The sequence below is a fragment of the Neovison vison genome, chromosome 12, assembly GCF_020171115.1.
Source record: "Neovison vison isolate M4711 chromosome 12, ASM_NN_V1, whole genome shotgun sequence".
Lineage (NCBI taxonomy): Eukaryota > Metazoa > Chordata > Mammalia > Carnivora > Mustelidae > Neogale > Neogale vison.
Genome location: NC_058102.1, coordinates 6,941,255 through 6,958,981, shown reverse-complemented (window position 1 = coordinate 6,958,981; position 17,727 = coordinate 6,941,255). Strand labels below are relative to the sequence as shown.

The 17,727-nt window shown below is 53.3% G+C and overlaps 1 protein-coding gene across 2 annotated transcripts; it reads left to right on the top strand.

The window, feature by feature from the left end:
- Positions 1-623: 623 nt before the first annotated feature.
- CCDC134 (coiled-coil domain containing 134) lies at positions 624-17,285 on the top strand. 2 transcript variants are annotated; one of them, XR_006381299.1, is made up of 8 exons: positions 624-746; positions 2,471-2,589; positions 3,428-3,549; positions 3,748-3,832; positions 5,810-5,991; positions 6,273-6,344; positions 14,060-14,249; positions 17,021-17,285. XR_006381299.1 is itself a non-coding variant. In XM_044227442.1 (7 exons), exons 2-7 carry the CDS (start codon positions 2,487-2,489, stop codon positions 14,183-14,185), a joined length of 690 nt encoding a protein of 229 aa, XP_044083377.1. In that variant the 5' UTR covers positions 624-746; positions 2,471-2,486; the 3' UTR covers positions 14,186-16,452. The 2 variants fall into 2 exon arrangements, 1 of the variants encoding a protein (XP_044083377.1); XM_044227442.1 differs by lacking the exon at positions 17,021-17,285 and having other exon boundaries at positions 14,060-16,452.
- The last annotated feature ends 442 nt before the right edge of the window (positions 17,286-17,727 follow it).

Below are 17,727 nucleotides of genomic sequence, written 5' to 3'. Positions count from 1 at the left end.
GATTACCGCGTGTGCAGTTATTTTAAGGTCTGCTCTCCACAAATGTGCCTGCTTCTGTTCCCAACTCAGACCACCGCGCCTCTGGCTCCTTGTCCGCTTGCCGAGCCCCCTGTCCCCCGTCCCCGACCTGGGTGCCGTAACTGGGCAGCTCACCCAGCTCCTCGGGTTTGGCTGTATGGCCCCTGCACAACACTGGTCTGAACTCCGTCCTAATGAACGGATAGGGAGGCCCCCGACGAACTAGGTTTAGAAGCTGGTGGACTGGAGAGGTGAGCAGGGGATGCACCAACTCCGCACTGCAGATGTCTTAAAAAAAAAAAAGTGCTAGTGGACCCACCAAACTGATTGCGTCAACTACAGTTTAAAAGATACTGTCAGCTTATGAAAAGTTTCGGTCAGGGCCCCGGTCCGCTGACGCGTCCTTTGACTCGGGCCCAGACCCCACGCAGGCTTAACTTCCTCCAATCTGACCGTGACAGGGCGACAATCGCGCCCCGGTCACAAGTGGGGCGGGACAAGACTCGGGTTTGCCGCGCTGAGGTCCGGGCGGGGCGGGGCCGGAAGTGAGGTCAGCGGAGCGGCCGTCGCGGCCCGCGCTCATTGGCGGGGGCGCGCTCGCAGGTTCCTGCGCTGCTGCTGGCGCCTAGTGTGAGGTTCCGCGCCTCTGCCGTTCGCCCCGTGGACCCCAGAGCCGGGCTGCACACCGACGTCCTATCCGCACGCCTCTGACCGCACTGACCTGCCTGGTAGGTGGGGCCGGGGGTCCAGGGAGGGCGGGCTCCTGGTGAGGCTGGGGGGCAGGGACCAAGGGCCCCCGAACCTGCTGCTGGGGCTAGCGGATGAGATTCTCGGCTCCGGAGTCTTCTCGTCGGAAGGACTCGTTGTCTCTTCTGGGAGCCCCAAAGGCTCGGGTCCGCGAGCCCACTACCGCCGTGTCCCCCTTACAGAATGGGTTCAGAGCCTCTTACCCAGCCGGGAAGAGCGCTGGGAACGCACGGGGCGGGGAGCGGGATTGAGAGGCAGGGTCAGTGGGAGTACAGTAGATAAAGCAGGATCCGCCTCCACGCCGTCTGCTTTTTCGGTTTCCTTTCCCGCTTCTCTCCTGCTGCGGTCTTTACCAGCTGTCTGATTCCCCCTGGCTTTAAGTTCTGCCCTAGCCCGCCGGGGTCGTTCTCTTGAGTCTAGAGCGTGACGTTGGAAGGCAGGGGGTCCTGGGCGAACTTGGACTACTCCTTCCCGTCCTGGAAGCTTCAGTTGTCTCATCCTCAGGCACCGGGACGGTTCTCTGAATGACCTCTGCAGGCTCTGTCAATCACTGAGCGTCTTTCCCCTGGAGCAGGTGTCCTGCTAGTACAGTGGCAACTTTGAGGTAGCCTTTGCTTATCTAGAATCTCATTAGCCTGGGAATAGCTGAGTGTCTTTGGACAATCACCTCACTTTTCTGTGCCTTGGTTTCTACATTGGTAAAATTGGGCAGCTGTCACCTGACCACTGTGTTTCATATTCCACCCTGTCAGCTCCCTTATCCTTTTGTGCTTGTTTTACAGGTTTATTGATTGTCCCTTTCCCCTACTGGGGACACAAGTACCATGAATGCAGTGATTTTTGTTTCTCTTGACACCAGTGTATTCCCAGGTCTCAAACAGTGCCTTGAATGTGGAATTTAAAAATTAATTAGGGAATAGTGCTTGAGTAGGAACAGGTGTGGCTTGTGGTGCCTGTGGTTCCACAGTGAGTGAGTGGCAGGCAGCCTTCTTACCCAAGACTGTGCACCCTCCTTTCCTGCCCCAAATCCCTTCTTTCATTCTTTTTTTTTTTTTAAGAATTTATTTTTAAGTAATCTCTACACCCAGTGTGGAGCTCGAACTTACAACCTCAAGATCAAGAGTTGCATGCCCACTGACAGAGCCAACCAGGTGGCCCCTTTCTGTTCTGATGACAGAAGTCAGAGAGGGAGGGAAACTGAAAGTTTTCACATCTCCCCTGACTGCCTGGGCTTCCGTAACTGGACATCTTCCTGGGGCCCAGGATGGGGTGTATTGAAAGGGAATGATAATGACCAGACCCCCCTTCCCCAGGCACAATGCCTCACCCAGTCCTTTCTCCCTACAGTAGGGAGAAACCTCTGTTTTACAGGTGAAAAAGCTGAGGCTCAGGCTGAGCAATTTGCCCCAGGGCCCACAGTCAGAGGCTGAGCCAGGGCTCCAGCCCAGAGCTCTAGACACTGACCCTGTGCCCTAAGCGTTCCTATATTGCCAATATTATCTGTATATCCCTCCTGCCATCCCACAGTGTTTATGGATGTCTGGTGGTCACAGGCCCCGGGCTGAGACTAGTGTTCTAGGGCTTCCCAACGCTGGGTTCCTGGTATCTGGAGGCCATAGCATGTCGGGAAGTTGCTGTTCACCTGCACTCTTTATTTTATAAAACCAAGCTCTGGATCTCACCCCTCTCTGGGTTACTTTCCTAGTCCTAGGATCTTGAATATGGATCTTCTTCAGTTCCTGGCCTTCCTCTTTGTCCTGCTGTTGTCTGGGACAGGAGTCACAGGCACCCTGAAGACCTCCCTGGACCCGAGCCTGGAGATCTGTATCCTTTGCCATGGGAGGTGGTGTTAATAAGCTGTTTCTGAGGTTGTCTATAAACAGTCTTTCTGGACCCACAAACACTTGGATTTCAGGGTTGGAGCAGACCCAGTCTATGGGAATGGAAGAAAAGGTGAGGTGTTCTAACCAACACTTGATCGAGTCAATTCTCTTCTAAACCTCAGTTTCCCCATATGTTGAATGGAAAAGGCAAGGCATACTTCTTCGGAGGATTGTGCGTGTGCTTTGCATCTTATGGGGGAGACCCTAGGTGGAGACTTAGGCCCTGGCATCCTCAGCTACCTTGTCTGGGGCCAGACCTCAGAGACACAAAGAAGAGTCAAGAATGGTCGGTCCGTGGCTTTGAGGAACTCACAGACCTCACGCTCTTCTCTTCAGTCGGCAGTTTTATGAACCACAGTTGGGGAAGAGGGTCAGGGAGAAACGTGGTGTGGCTTTTGAACTGGGTCTTGAGAGTACAAACTCATGGAGGGGTGGGGGGTGGTGGCATCCCAGGTGAAATGTACAGTGTAAGCAGAGAGGAGGTTCTGGAAATAGTGAATGGTTGCAGCAGGTGGCAGGAAGACCATGGGGAGGTTGGCGGGGAGCCAGGTGGTAAGGGTTGGGTTCAGGGTGTTGGATATAGAATCTTACATGAAATGGATGCCTATGCCTCCCAGTTTGTCTCTTCCCTGGTGGTGGGGGACAAGGGGCGTATCTCAGCCGTGGGCATCTCCGGCCCTTGCAGACACTTTCCGGTCGGAATGGGCCCTCTGGACTGGGACCACTGGATTGTCCAGGCAGGGGTATGGGTGCCAGCCCCTTAACTTCATGCTGCTCAGACAAGAAGATGTTTGAGGTGAAACGGCGAGAACAGCTGTTGGCACTAAAAAACCTGGCACAGCTAAATGATGTCCACCAGCAGTACAAGATTCTTGACGTCATGCTCAAGGGGCTCTTCAAGGTGCGTGTGGGCGTGGGGCAGCTCATGGCAGGCCCAGTCTTTGATCTGGGCACTGAAGGATGGGTAGGAGTTCCCTAAGGGCCTGGTGTTCAGTGAAGGGGGACTATATGCACAAAAGATTTGAAATAGGGTTTAAATAAATAGGGCCATCTGTGAAGGGCTCTGCAAAGCCACTCAGCCTGGGTGGGGTTCCCTCAGGTGCTGGAGGACTCGCGGACAGTGCTCATTGCTGCAGATGTGCTCCCAGATGGGCCCTTCCCCCAGGACGAGAAACTGAAGGATGGTATGGTCTTCCCAATCTTACTCCTCCCTCCTCCCCACCACCTTGACCTTCTCTCCTATTCTCAACGCTTTTTTTCTCTGGAAGTATCCGCTTAGAACACCTTCCAAGGGGTCCCCTTGGGTGTATGGATAATTAAACCATATTTCTCTGGTCATTTCTGGGCTTCAGAGCCAGTTTCTGGATATAGTTCTTTGTACTGTCCTGTGCTGGGGGCAAGGGAAACAGGGAGAAGCCTCTGCCTATGACCCCACCTTAGGGATTCTTGCCTTTTCTACCATCCTGACCCTTGCAGTAGAGAAGGCAAGGGTTGTTCCCGTTTATAGGAGAAAAAAAAACTAAATTCTATTGAAGAGAATGGCCAGTGGGGGCAATTCAGAGTGCTCTTTACTGCTGTTTGAAAGCCCCAACCCCTTTAAATCCTTTTTGAGACAGGATGGGAAGAATAGATAAGTAAAATAATGTCCTGTGTCCCTTCATCCACTCTTCTAAGAATTCTTCTCCTGGGGTAATTCCTCCTCCCCCGTGTTAACCGATCATAATCTAACAATAAAACTTGTTAGATTACACTGTCTGAGAGAGGATGGAAATAGCATTTATATATCAGATGGTGGGCACTTTACAAACACCACCTCGGGTCTCCGCTCTAACTCTGAGGAAGGTACTATTGCCCCCGTTTTCCAGATAAAAAGAGAACAAGGGGTTTGCTCTTGCAAACCTGTAACCCAAGCTAACTCCTGAGTTCTTTGAGGTTTAAGGCTGTTCTGAAACCCAGAGGTTTCTGTTCACCAGACTTGGACCCAACCTGGCATATCTTTGGAGGAGTCTGCTTCTCTCTCTGTGTGTCCTGGCTGATGCTGGGAGAGTTGCCTGGGCCCTATCTGCAGGGGTGGCTCGAACAGGAGCTTCAGCGGGGCTGGGAGTGTTCCATTTCATGGTAGCCTAGGTGGACACACTGACTTAGTCTGAACTGATCTGTTGACCAGAGGAAGGACGTTAGTGGGAAAACTGGTGAAATTCAGATAAGGTCTAATGATTAGTATCGATGTTAATTCCCTTATTTAGATAGCTATACAGTAGTTACGTAAGATGATGACATTAGGGGAAACCAAGTGAAGGAATTTTATGATGTGCGATGGAAGTCTAAAGTTATTTTAATATACATCTCAGGAGGCATTTGGAATAAAATAAAGGGGCGCCTAGGTGGCTTAGATGGTTGAGCATCTGCCTTGGGCCCAGGTCATGACCTCAGGGTCCTGGGATCGAGTCCTGCCTCGGGCTCCCTGCTCAGTGAGGAGTCTGCTTCTCCTTCCTCTGCCTGTACCCTGAGCTCATTTGCATGCATGCTCTCTCTCTCTCTCACTCTCACTCCCAAATAAATAAATAAAAATCTTTTTTAAAAATAAAAATAATATAAAATTGGAAAGATTTTTTAAAAAGAGCAAAAAGCCCCTCCTGTGTTCCCCAGTGATCCTAACAGACCTGCCCTTCACATGCAGTGTAGTTGTGTTAACACTGGGGCCTGGCTTTGGGTATCTGGAGGCCAAGTTGGGGAAGTCAGACCCAGCCACGCCCCACATGACACATGGGTCTTCATGTGCAAAATGGCACTCACCTCTCTGGTCCCCACCACAAATGAGATACAGGGGACAGAGCATGGCCCTTGGAGTCAGACCTGGGTTTGCAGCCCAGCTTTGCCACTCACCCACCATCTGAGCCTCAGTTTCCCGTCTGTACAGAGGGAACAGCAGCCACATCTCCCTGGAGGTAGTGTTGAGGGTTCAGTGACCTGCTGGTCACTGGTGGACATAAAGCCTTTAGCAGGCACTGCACACGTGGTCAGCCCCTGCAGAGAGCGGGCAAAGTTCCCTTCTCTGATGTAGGCTTAGTGGGCTTCGGTTCCCTGAGGGGTGGCTGGGGTGGCCAGGCAGGCAGGAGAAGGACGTCTGCCCAGGCCACTCATCAGGATCCTCTCGCCAGCTTTCTCGCAAGTAGTGGAGAACACGGCCTTCTTCGGTGACGTGGTACTGCGCTTCCCGAGGATTGTGCACCACTACTTTGACCACAATTCCAACTGGAACCTCCTCATCCGCTGGGGCATCAGCTTCTGCAACCAGTCGGGCGTGTTTGACCAGGGCCCCCACGCGCCCATCCTGAGCCTGGTAAGGACTGGCTGCAGCAGAGGAGGTGCGGGGGCCCTCCGCCTGGTGGTGTACCGCGAACCTCGCATCTGCCTTCAGTGGCGCTCGAATGTCAGCCCCAGGTTGTGGTTTCTGTGATGAGGCTCAGGGCACCCTGAGATCCCGTCTCAAGGGGTTCTGTGCTGACCTGGGTCTGTTCCACATCTGCCTAAGCCTTGGGCCTGGGTCCCACCATGGAGGGAGTGGCCGTGGATAAGGAGTCAGGAGAAGGCAGAGGATGACTAACTCTTCCTCATCCACAGATGGCCCAGGAGCTGGGGATCAGCGAGAAAGACTCTGACTTCCAGAACCCATTTAAAGTAGACCGCCCAGAGGTAAGCTGCTGGAACCGATGGCCGTGTCTACTCTGCCTCTGCGGGGTCATGGGCAGCCAGGTCATGCAGGGGCTGGGGCACCTTGAGTGGAGCACAAGGGCTTTCGACTTGGAGCCAGACATGTTTGGGTCTGGATGCACGTACCATCACTCGTTCCTTGGTACCTTTGGGCAAGCTGTTGCCCCTGTCCTAGCCTCAGGCTCCCTGTCTTTTCATGGGGTATGGACCCCAGCTGTGGGGGGCAGTCAGAAGCTGTGAATGCACCATCCCTATGTACACTAGGCATCCAACATCAGGTGGACACTGGGGAGGTCAGGCCCTGTTTCTCTGCCCTTGAGCCTCTGAGTGCTCAGCCTGGCTTCTGTCTCACATTCCTGCATATGCTTTCATCCTAGGGGGCTGAGGTGGGCTCTGAAGGCTGCAGGCTGCAGGGTAGGGTCACAGATGGGGACACATAGCAGGGGGAGGGAATCAGAGGGGACAGGGCAGGGCAGCAGGGGCAGGAAAGGCTGGAGGACTGGACCTGTCAAATCACAGGCTCCCCTCTGGTACAGGGCGGAGTGTCAGGGTCCAGGACTTTAGTGGCTCCTGCTTCATGGATGCTGACGGGTCAGAGACATCAGAGTTCGTTGTAGCAAAAGCAATATGTAGACTGTTGGCCTGGTCATGTGGACTCCCCTTGTTCCCCAAGTCACCCAGGCGTGACCCAGGAGCCCAGGCAGATACCGTGCATGCGGTGGGTTTGCATGAAGCTGAAGAATACTAAGTTTGGGATATTCACGGCCATGGCCTTCAGAATGAATAGAAGCAGACCTGCTCTTTGGGGGAAGTCATCATGTCACCCTTCCAGGTTGTTCTTTGCAAGCCGTCCTGACAGAAGGCCCAGACAGAGTGATCAGGGCTCTGCTTTCTTGGGGATCCCGGTGAGAATATGCAGGGATGCTCAGGGCCTTGGTCGATTGCCTCCCACATAGTTCACCCCACAGCCCTCTTGGCTTAACTTAAATTTCTGCATGAACGTGCAGTTCAGTTCTGATTGACCTCGTAGGTAGAGGCTAGCATCACATATGTTCAGTTTGTCACGTACGGCCATTGGATTAAGGCTGCCATCAGCAGGACACTAAGCAGCGGGATGAAGCCAGCCTGCTGTGTTGATCTCAACCCCCCAGTGTCACAGACTCAACCAGCTATGATAAGTCCTGCGCTGGCCAGTAGGTCTTATCTTAGATAATCAGAATATGGTCTGAGACCAGTCATTTACCCATTACCATCCACGCAAGAGTTTAGACTGACCTGCTGATCTTTGATGTTATTGTCAGTAATTACAGGGAGCAATAGATGGACCATTTTTTTTTTCTTTATTTAGAGTGTGTGCACATGCTTGTGCTAGTGGGCAGGGGGCAGGGTGGGCAGAGGGAGAGAGAGAGAGAATCTTTTTTTTTTTTTAAAGATTTTATTTATTTTTTTTTGACAGACAGAGATCACAAGTAGGCAGAGAGGCAACCAGAGAGAGAGGGGGAAGCAGGCTCTCTGCTCAGCAGAGAGCCCTATGCAGGGCTCGATCCCAGGACCCTGAGATCATGACCTGAGCCGAGGGCAGGAGCTTAACCCACTGAGCCACCCAGGCGCCCCGAGAGAGAGAGAATCTTGAGGAGGCTCCACACCCAGCATGGAGCCTGACATGGGGCTCTGGCTCCCATTTCACATGCTTGAGATCATGTCCTGAGCCAAAATCAAGAGTTGGTTCCTTAACCGACTGAGCCACCCAAGTGCCCCAGTAAAGAGACATTTCATGGCCCATTGTCTCCCACACGTTACTACTTGATTTGAGTCACCATTATATTATTGGCCTGAGCCCTGAGGGCAACGTCCCTACGGAGCTGCAGCCTCAGTTGCCCTACTGGCATAATGGAAGGTCACTCAGGCGTCAGGAGAAGCAGATGCATTTGTATCTGTCAGATTGAAACAGGCTGTACTGCTGAGTGTGTCTGCACAGGGTCCCTTTGGGAGTTGCCTTGGATGGCATCAGGCAGGCGCATTAGAGTAGTTCACTACTGACCATGTCCCTGGGAGTTTTCCTGTCACAGGGTTGAGAGTGAGACACCCAACAGCTGATCAGATTGTCAGCTGCAGCTGCCCCTCAGCTTGGGCAGACCCTAGGGTCGTTTGCCAGGTGGTGGTGCTCGATCTAAGAGACTAAGAGGAGTAATTGTTCCCTCCCAGATGCTAAGATTGCTGCCACGAAGTCAGGGTGTCACACCCCAGGACCTGTAATTTCACTTTTTCCCCAGTCATCTGCTACTCTCACCTGGACCTTTGTTTTATTCAGAAGGGTCAGCTATGAATGGGACAAGGGCATTTTTACAAAACAATCAGAAACACATTGTATCTTCCATCTTGGGCCACATGGGCCACCGTAGAGGTACTTGGAGGGAGCATACTCAACCGAATGGTCGTTATCCTAATGATCTCAGGACCTGCTATCCCAACCAGCACCTCTAGGTAGTAAAGCCAGAAATATGGAGCCCCCTGCCCTGTGCCTGTCCACAGCGGCAGGTTTGCTGCCGCTTCCGGCACAATCCAGTACAACTGGGCAGCGGAGTCTTGCTCAGTGTTTTGATTCTGGTTGGTCTCATCCGAGAGTGGGCCTTAGGATGGACAACTGACCAACTGAGCTGGACTGTTAAACTGTCCACCACCGTTTGTTTCCATGGTTTGTGGCCCCAGAGAAGAATGGTTGATCTGCCCGTCTGTTGTCTTCTAAGTGGCAGGCCAGATGACTAGGACGCTAATGACAGTCGGTAGAAATACACTGTGCGTGGTGTTCAGAGTGCCATCTAAGCGAGGGTGGTGGCTTCACATTTGGATCAATATCTGACTGGCCCTGATGGCATTTAGTCTTCCAGCATTGTCACTGGGACTGGATGGCCAGTAGACACCAGTGTCTAGGGTTCCCGAAAGCATCCCCAAGTTTGATGAGGACTGAGTGTGTGGTTGTGCTTGTGGCTGTAATTTATTACAGCAAAAGGATACAGCACAAAATCGGGAGAGGGAGAAGACTCATAGGGTGAAGTTTGAGGGAAACCAGGTGCCGAACTGCACAAGCCCTCTCCCGGTGAAGTTCCCCAGGAGCATACGTGTGACACGTGAGAAATTGCCTGTCAGGGAGGCTCATTAAAGACTCAGCTCGGGGTGCCTGGGTGGTTCAGTCGGTTAAGCATCTGTGTTTGGCTCAGGTCATGATTCCAGGGTCCTGGGATTGAGCCCGGTGTCGGGCTCCTTGCTCAGCAGGGAGCAAAGAGCTTCTCCCTCTCCCTCTGCTGCTCCCCCTGCTTGTGCTCTCTCTCTTTCAAATAAATAAATAAAATCTTTAAAGAAAAAATAAAAAAGACTCCGTGCCCAGAGTTTTTACTGGGAGCTGGTCACTTAAGCACCCTCTGCCCAGTGCATTCCAGAACTCCCAGGAGGAAAGCAGGTGTCAGCATAAACCACATTGTTTACAAAGTAGGCTCAGTGCGCCACTCATTAATTAGGGCGGTGGGAGCCTCCCCCACCAAATCCAGGTTTCCAGACACTAGCCAAGATCCCAGCTTAGAAGCAGTCCTTTTAAAGACTAGCAGTGGGCGCCTGGGTGGCTCAGTGGGTTAAGCCGCTGCCTTCGGCTCAGGTCATGATCTCAGGGTCCTGGGATCGAGTCCCGCATCGGGCTCTCTGCTCAGCAGGGAGCCTGCTTCCCTCTATCTCTCTCTCTGCCTGCCTCTCCATCTACTTGTGATCTCTCTCTGTCAAATAAATAAATAAAATCTTTTTAAAAAATAAATAAATAAATAAATAAAGACTAGCAGTAAGGCCGGCTATGTTAACTCTTCTGGACGGCACCATTAGCTCTTAATTTAGGTGAATGATCAGTGGACCCAGCATGAGTATTTAGGGGAACCTTTGAGTCAAGGGCCCCCTTGAACCAGTGGCTTTGCTTCAGGCGGCAGAATGGGAGATGGGGGGTTTCCCTACCACCCTGTCACGTAACGTCCCTCGAGCTTGCCTGCTTCCGTGGCGACCCTGATAAATGGCCCATGTAAGAACAGTCAGGGCATACCCAGCAAGAATATGCAGGGACACTCAAGGTCACGGCAGATTGCCTTTCCCAGGGAGGGGCACCCACAGAGAAGCCTTATAGCTGTGACACCAGCTCTCCTTGCCCCGTAGGTCATGAATGCCTCTGGCACAGGAGGAGGGTGAGACCATGAACCAGAGGGAACGGGTTCTAGGATAGATGTCCTAGTGTGCTCTGCTTGGAAATAAGCATAGCTGCAACATCTGTGCCTTACTTGTCATTGGCTGGGGATGGTCTCAAGCTTTGACTCACTGTTTGGCCTCCAGTGTGGACCTGTCCCAACAGCAGCAGCTCCCCACGTGCACTTGCTATGCCAGGGAGTATTGTGGGAATCCTCGTCTGCTGCTCACGTACCCGTCACTGCAACAACCCCGCTGCCCCTGTCCAGACAGGGCTGGCCCTCTCCCTGCTCTTCCTGTGCTTATGGTCTGTTGGGGAAGGCAGCAGGGAAACAGTCCTGCTCTTGCGTGATCACCACACTAGGGGAGGAGGGAAGCATGGTGAGCTGTGGAACCGCTAACAGGGAACCTGACCCTGCTGCAGCAGGTGGGTGGTGGAGATAAATAAGACTCTGGGATAAATAAGACTTGAGGGGTGGACCAGCCTGGGGAGGACCTTCCAGGCAGAGGGACTAGTCCGTTGCACCAAGGCTCAGAGGCCTAGCACATGCATTTATCATTCCGTGAGCATCTCCTAAATCCCGCCGCCGACTAGCCCTGCTCTCCTGGGACAGAGTCAATAAAAAACATATAATATAATAGGTGGTGAAAAAAAAGCAGGGGAATATGGGTAAGGATTCAGGGATAAGGTCCGTGGAGATATAATTGCTACTTCATGTGACTCAGACACAGAAGGTCTTCTGAAAAGACCCGAACAAGGCGAGGGAGCCAGCCGTGTGTCTGGGGGAAGAACATTCCAAGCTGAAAGAGCAGCAAGTGCAAAGGTCCTGAGTTAGAAGCATATTTGGGGGAGGGGAGGATGTGAGAAGACAAGATCAGAGTAGGCCAGATCACAAGACCCTTTGCGGTGGGGGGAGTTCTTCTCAGGGGCTTTGGCATTTCCTCCGAGACACATGGAGAGTGTGGTAATGGGCTCTGACTAACTCCCTTTAAGGGATCAGCCTGGCTGTTATGTGGGGAGTAGTTTAGGGGACCAGGGTGGGAATAGGGACACTCATGAGGCTACTGTGCTTGTGCATGTGGGAGTTAACGGTGGCTTAAACCAGGGTGACAACAGTGAGGATGGCGAGATTCTGGTTGTTTAGAAGACAGAGCCAATAAGATTTTCTAAGGAAGCAGATGTGGCACGAGAGACTCATTAAGAAGGAATAGAAGGGGCGCCTGGGTGGCTCAGTGGGTTAAGCCGCTGCCTTCAGCTCAGGTCATGATCTCAGGGTCCTGGGATCGAGTCCTGCATCAGGCTTTCTGCTCGTCAGGGAGCCTGCTTCCCTCTCTCTCTCTCTGCCTGCCTCTCCATCTACTTGTGATCTCTGTCAAATAAATAAATAAAATCTTTGGAAAAAAAAAAAAGAAGGACTAGTAGACTGGGGCGCCTGGGTGGCTCAGTGGGTTAAAGCCTCTGCTTTCGGCTCAGGTCATGATCCCAGGGTCCTGGGATCGAGCCCTGCATCGGGCTCTCTGCTTAGTGGGGAGCCTGCTTCCTCCTCTCTCTGCCTGCCTCTCTGCCTACTTGTGATCTCTGTCTGTCAAGTAAATAAGTAAAAATCTTTAAAAAAAAAAAAAAAGAAGAAGAAGAAGAAGAAGGACTAGAAGACTTTCGGCCTGCACACATTGGAAGAATGGGGCTGCTGTTTTCTAAAATGGGCAGACTGTGGTGGGACCGGGTTGAGGCCTGGATTGGAGATCAGATCTTTGTTTCTGGACCTGGTGAGCATCTGAATGAAGATGTCAAGGAGGCGATTGGAAATTGGACTCTAGATTGGGGGTTGAAGCTCGGGCTGCAAATGCGAGTCATGCTGTGAAGGAAGGTACAGAGAGCCACGGCACAGGTCCTGTCCCATCACCCCAGGGCAGATAGAGCAGTGACCAGAGGGCTGAGGTCTGGGATATGCCTGCAGGTAGAGGTGGGAGCATGGGGAGAAACCAGCAAAGAAGTCGCAGAGTGACAGTCAGCGTGAGAGTAGAAACCCAGGAGAGGATCGTTTCCTGGAGACCCTGTGAGGAGAGCGTAGCAAAGAGGGAGTGAGCAGCTTGTAGAATCTGCTGGAAGGCTGAGAAGCATGAGGCCTAAGAACCGGCCCCTGCATTTAGGATCATGGCCAGTAGCCATCAGAGATCCTAATACAAGCTGTTTTGGTGGAATGGTCGGGACAAAGGTCAGATTCGAGAGAGTGAGAGGCAAGGAGGTGGGCACAGCAAGTGCCAACTACCTTCAAGGAGCTTTCTTTTCAAGGGGCACAGACCAGTGGGAGAGTAGCTGGAGGGGGTGTGGATTCCAGGGGAAGTTTTCATCTAATGGGAGAGACCAGGCATGTTGATGGGCACAGCATGTCAGCCGGGAAGAGCTGGTGGTGCAGGGCCAGGAGCAAGTAAGGCGGGGGAGAGGATCTGGCACCCAGGGGAAGGGTCGGCCTTGCCTCCAAGAGCAGCGTGGGCACAGAAGCAGCTGGGTTGGTGTGGAGGTGGGAGCTTGCAGAGACGTTGTCTGGTCAGTGCCTCTGTCCTCTGGCGTTGGGGTTAGCGATAGGAGAGATGGAGAGAAGCAGGTGAGTTTGAGACAAACTTAGGAGGTACCATGAGCTGGGCCTTGGCCAGGGACTCTGTGCAGAAGGGGAGAGGTGGGGGTGTGGAACCCTGCTGTTGGCGAGGACAGGGACACTGGAAGAGGACTGGGTTTTGGGGAGATGGAGTCATGGCAAGTCTGGGGCACATCGGGGACAGCCTAGTGGCCTTTAGATATGGAGATGCTGGTTTGAGCGGTAACTGACACACCTAACAGAAGCCAGGGCTTCAGATGAGCGGGTCTGCGGAGAGCAGAGTGCCTCCACTGAAGTCCTCCTCCCACCCTGGCTCGCCCTGGCTTCCTCTCTCCTTGCCAGGACCACCGTCCATGCACCCCGGAAGCTGTGAGCCTGGGCACTACCATCTGCTTTTCCACCCCCTTTCCAGGCTCTGCCATTGTGACGTCTGGTGCGCCGCTTCCTGTGGTTATACTCCCATTGCCTAGGCTTCTCTGCAGCTTGTTCCCCAGCAATGGGATGTCTGTGGTCTCCTGCTCTCGCTGGCTGCCTTCCCCCTTCAGGGGTGTGGTGGGGGAGGGGGTGTCTGTGGTTCTTTGGGGCACTTAGCCCCCTCACCCCAAGAGGAGGAGCCCCATGTAGGTTCACACCTCAGCACCTGCCCCTCTGCCTGGAATGTCCTTTTCTTCGCTCACCCTGTCTGCTTGGGGAGCTCCTGGTTATGTTTTGAGACCCTCTGAGCAGCTTTCCCCAGGCTCATTGAACTGTCTCCTTGTCTGTGGGCTCCCCGAGGGCAGAGCGTGTGTCTAGGCCATCTTCCTGCTGCCACAAGCCCATGGCAGCCTGGCTCCGCGCAGACTCTTTGCTGCTGGTAGACTAAACCAGACTGCTCTGTTCTCTCAGTTCATTTCCAGCACCGACCCTTTCCAGAAGGCCCTGAGGGAGGAGGAGAAACGCAGGAAGAAAGAGGAGAAGCGGAAGGAGATCCGAAAGGGCCCGCGGATCTCAAGATCCCAGTCGGAGTTATAGCCGGGAGCAGCCCAGGGCTCAGGAGGAGACCAGCTGGAGGAAGAGACAGAGGCATCCACTGGTGGTGAGAGCTGGCCCATGTGAACGGGGAGGTGGCGTTTGCTCAGCCCCCGTGGAGCCGGCTCTGCGCCCTAACAGAAGTGACTGGGCCACAGAGGGCTGGATTTCCTTCCAGGGGCCTCCCTGGAGAGGGTGCTCGGGGGGTCTTCAGAGGATGCCATGCTGCAGATCAAGCCATCTCGAGATGCCGGGGGAGGCTGGAAGGATCCCGGGCTGGACTCTCCCTTTGGGTCAGGACCACTGGCCAGCTGGCTGCCGCCCTTCATGAGGAGGCAGCAGCATCGGGCTCTGAGCCACTTGTAGAAGTGCTGTGCCTGCTGCCGGTCCCACCGTGGCACTGAGCTGCCAGGCACAGGTCCCAGCCCTCTGCAAAGACAAAGTAAAAGCCAGCAAATCCTCTGGGCTAATGGAGGCTGGTTTGGGCCCCAGGGAGCTGGGAACCCTTTCGTGGGGCAGAGACCTGGCAAAACAGTGAAGCAGGGGCTTGGTTTAGGTCTCCTCTACCCTTCAAAGTACTGTCCTTCATGAAGAAGCGTCCCGGGGTTTAGCCAGGGACCTTAGAGCAACATGATCTCTGTCATCAGATACTGGCGACAGTCCATGAACAGGTGCAGGGTAGAATCAATGTGTCGGCTCTGGCAACCCTAGGAGGCCCTTGGGCTATGGGTAGGGGATGTGGGCGACAGGCTGTAGTTCTGCAGGAGGCTGTGCGTTGTCGTGGCTGGGCTGCCCCAGGCTGGATTGGTCAGAGGGCTCCCCATGGCAGAGACCAGGGGACACAGAGCAGGGAATTAGGCCCTGAATGGGCAGCTACCCTTTAATCATGTCCCTCCCAGGCAGAGGAAGGAGAGGCTCTGGTGGGGATTCCAATTCAGTCTCTCTGACTTGCCAAGCTAGGTCGGCGTCTTAAAAGGGGAGAGACACATGACCATCCCAGAACCCTCCAGCACCCCCACACTGACAGAGTCCAAGAGAGACGGGAGTTGGTCTCAGCCCCTCAGACGTGCTAAGTGACCCTGGCGCAGCCCTTCTCTGCGCTGTGGCTTCATTAGCAAAATGGATTTGACAGTGTCTGAACCCTCTGTCCTGCCCTAAACTGCTTCTCTGAGGCCGGGGCCCAGCTCCTCAGGGACAGATGTTTTCTGATGGTTTTTCTATCATCCTTTAGGTTTGCTGAGCATCTCTGTAGGCACTACAAAAGAGAGGGGCCCCATCTTAACCCCTCTTCACCTCTGTCCCATCTGGCGCCCCTATCCTTCTAGGCTCTCCATCTTGGATAATTCCTTCCTCTCCATCCTCAGATGGGCCCAAGTTTTCCGATCTGACACCTTCAAAGAAAGAAACGGAACAACTCTGCTCTACCTTTCTCTTTCTCTTTGATGCCACTGTTGTGGTTACTAGTTCCGGAAACTCTGCCTCAAGTCTTAACTGCAGGCAGAGCCTTCCCACTTCCTTGTCAGGAGGTGTAAAGGCCCCAGGGCACTTGTCCTTCTTCCTTGCATCAGGGTTGGGTCCTGTGGGCAATGTGCCATCAACCAGACGCGCCAGCCTGCGTGGGAGTTGTGCTGATGGAGGTGGAGGCCGCTGCGACCAGAGGGAGCAGTGGGGCAGGGGGTGGGTTGGTTCTAGTGACCAGACTAGACTAACGCCAGGGGTGTCCAGTGGTGGTAACAATGACATCTTTAGTGGTGTTTTTAGCGTGTTCTTGGGTATTGTTCCTGTTTGCTGAGCTTCCAAGTCCAATCTGAGGCACCCCTGGAGGGTCTGGGAGCCCCCTGTATCCTCAGAGGCAGGGTTTTTCAACAGTGGCACTATTTACATTTCGGGCCAGATAATTCTTTGTTGTGTCTATGAGAATGGGTGTTCTGTGTGTTGAAGGATATTAGTAGCATTCTTAGCTTCTGCCTACCAGATGCTAGTAGCAGTCTCCAGACATTACTAGATGACCCCACGGGCAAAATCTCCCTGGTCCACAGCCCTTGTCCCTCCTTATCCCAGCCCCACATCTTCCTCTTGCTGTCCTGTCACTGCTCCCAGAGAGATGTTGGAACCTCTTTGAGATGATCCTTCCAGGCTTCTGGGCTGCCATGCTGTCCTGGTTCTCTGTCCTCAGTCTGAGTCTGCTCTGTCTCTTCCTGATTCTTCCTCTTTCCTCACCTGCCCCTTAAGTGAAGCTTTTTTTTTTTTTTTTTTTTTAAGATTTTATTTATTTGAGAGAGCATAAGAGCATGAGCAGAGGGAGGGACAGAGCAGAAGCAGACTTCCCACCGATCAGGGACCCTGATGCAGGGACTCCATCCCAGGACCCCAAGATCATGACCTGAGCCAAAGGCAGATGCTAAACTGACTGAGCCATCTAGGTACCCCCAAAGCATTTTTTTTAAGCTTAGTCTCTCCTCTCTGCTCTTTTCTTTTTGGGAGCTGCCTCCTCTGAGACCCCAAAGCTGATGGTACTTGCCCTCTTGCCACTGATAACACTCTGTCCTCATGTTTCAGCTTATCCAAAAGCAAACTTGTTTTCCAAACAAATTTGGAATCTCTGTCAAACTGTGGGGTACACATTCTTGCCTAATCCTGGAGGAAGTGACAACTACATCCTGAAAGATTGGGGGAGGAGGGAGAAAGTGACAGGCACTCTGAGCAGAGGCCTAAAAAGGGAGGCATCGAAGGTAGTGAATGAGAAGCATATTCAAAGTTCACTTCTCTGCCCTGTAGTGATTGCCTTGTCTGTGGTAGATCTCTGGATATATGGTTGCCTGGTCCATCCCTTTCCAGGTGAAGAACCCAGGTCCTGAGGAGTGACTTGTCTAAGGCTGCTCCATCCCTGAGAGTCGGACTCTGTTCTCCCACCCAGGGCACGGTGCCAACTGGAGGTGATGTTCAGTGAGTTGGGACCCAGGGCCATAGGGAGAATGCCAGTGTTTTGCTAAAGATGGGTGTGGTGTAGTCAGCTTTCTTCTGCAGTTTCTATAATTTTTTAATAAAGATTTTTAAATGTATTTATTTGACAGACAGAGATCCCAGGTAGGCAGAGAGGCAGGCAGAGAGAGAGATGGGAAGCAGGCTCCCTGGCGAGCAGAGAGCCCTACTCGGGGCTCGATCCCAGGACCCTGGGATCACAACCTGAGCCGAAGGGAGAGGCTTTAACCCACTGAGCCACCCAGGTGCCCCTCTTCTGTAGTTTCTACTGAGCCTTCATTTGTGCCTCCTCCGGCCATTTTATTAGCACTGCAGCCCCTGGGCAGGTTCAGAGAGGAGCTGTGGGGACAGCGCGGAGTGACAGGTGCTGTGCCCACTCACCTGACCCCCTGCTGCTCAGTCAGTCCTCTGCAGCGGCTTGTTTAGGCTCTGGGTTGGGAGAGCATTGGACCGAAGTGAGTTACAGTAGGCGGGCAGACAGTCACCTCTCAGTGTGTGGGGGTCCTGTGAGAGGACTTGTCGAAGGTGCCACTGCCCAAGTCAGTGCTTGGTCCCAAGCAGAG

Excerpts from the sequence above, each read along its gene's own strand:
- CCDC134 (XM_044227442.1), top strand. The coding sequence starts at position 2,487 with ATGGATCTTCTTCAGTTCCTGGCCTTCCTCTTTGTCCTGCTGTTGTCT. Across the intron at positions 3,550-3,747 it reads TGCTCAAGGGGCTCTTCAAG|GTGCTGGAGGACTCGCGGAC; the intron begins GTGCGTGTGGGC and ends GGGTTCCCTCAG. Across the intron at positions 6,345-14,059 it reads TTAAAGTAGACCGCCCAGAG|TTCATTTCCAGCACCGACCC; the intron begins GTAAGCTGCTGG and ends CTGTTCTCTCAG.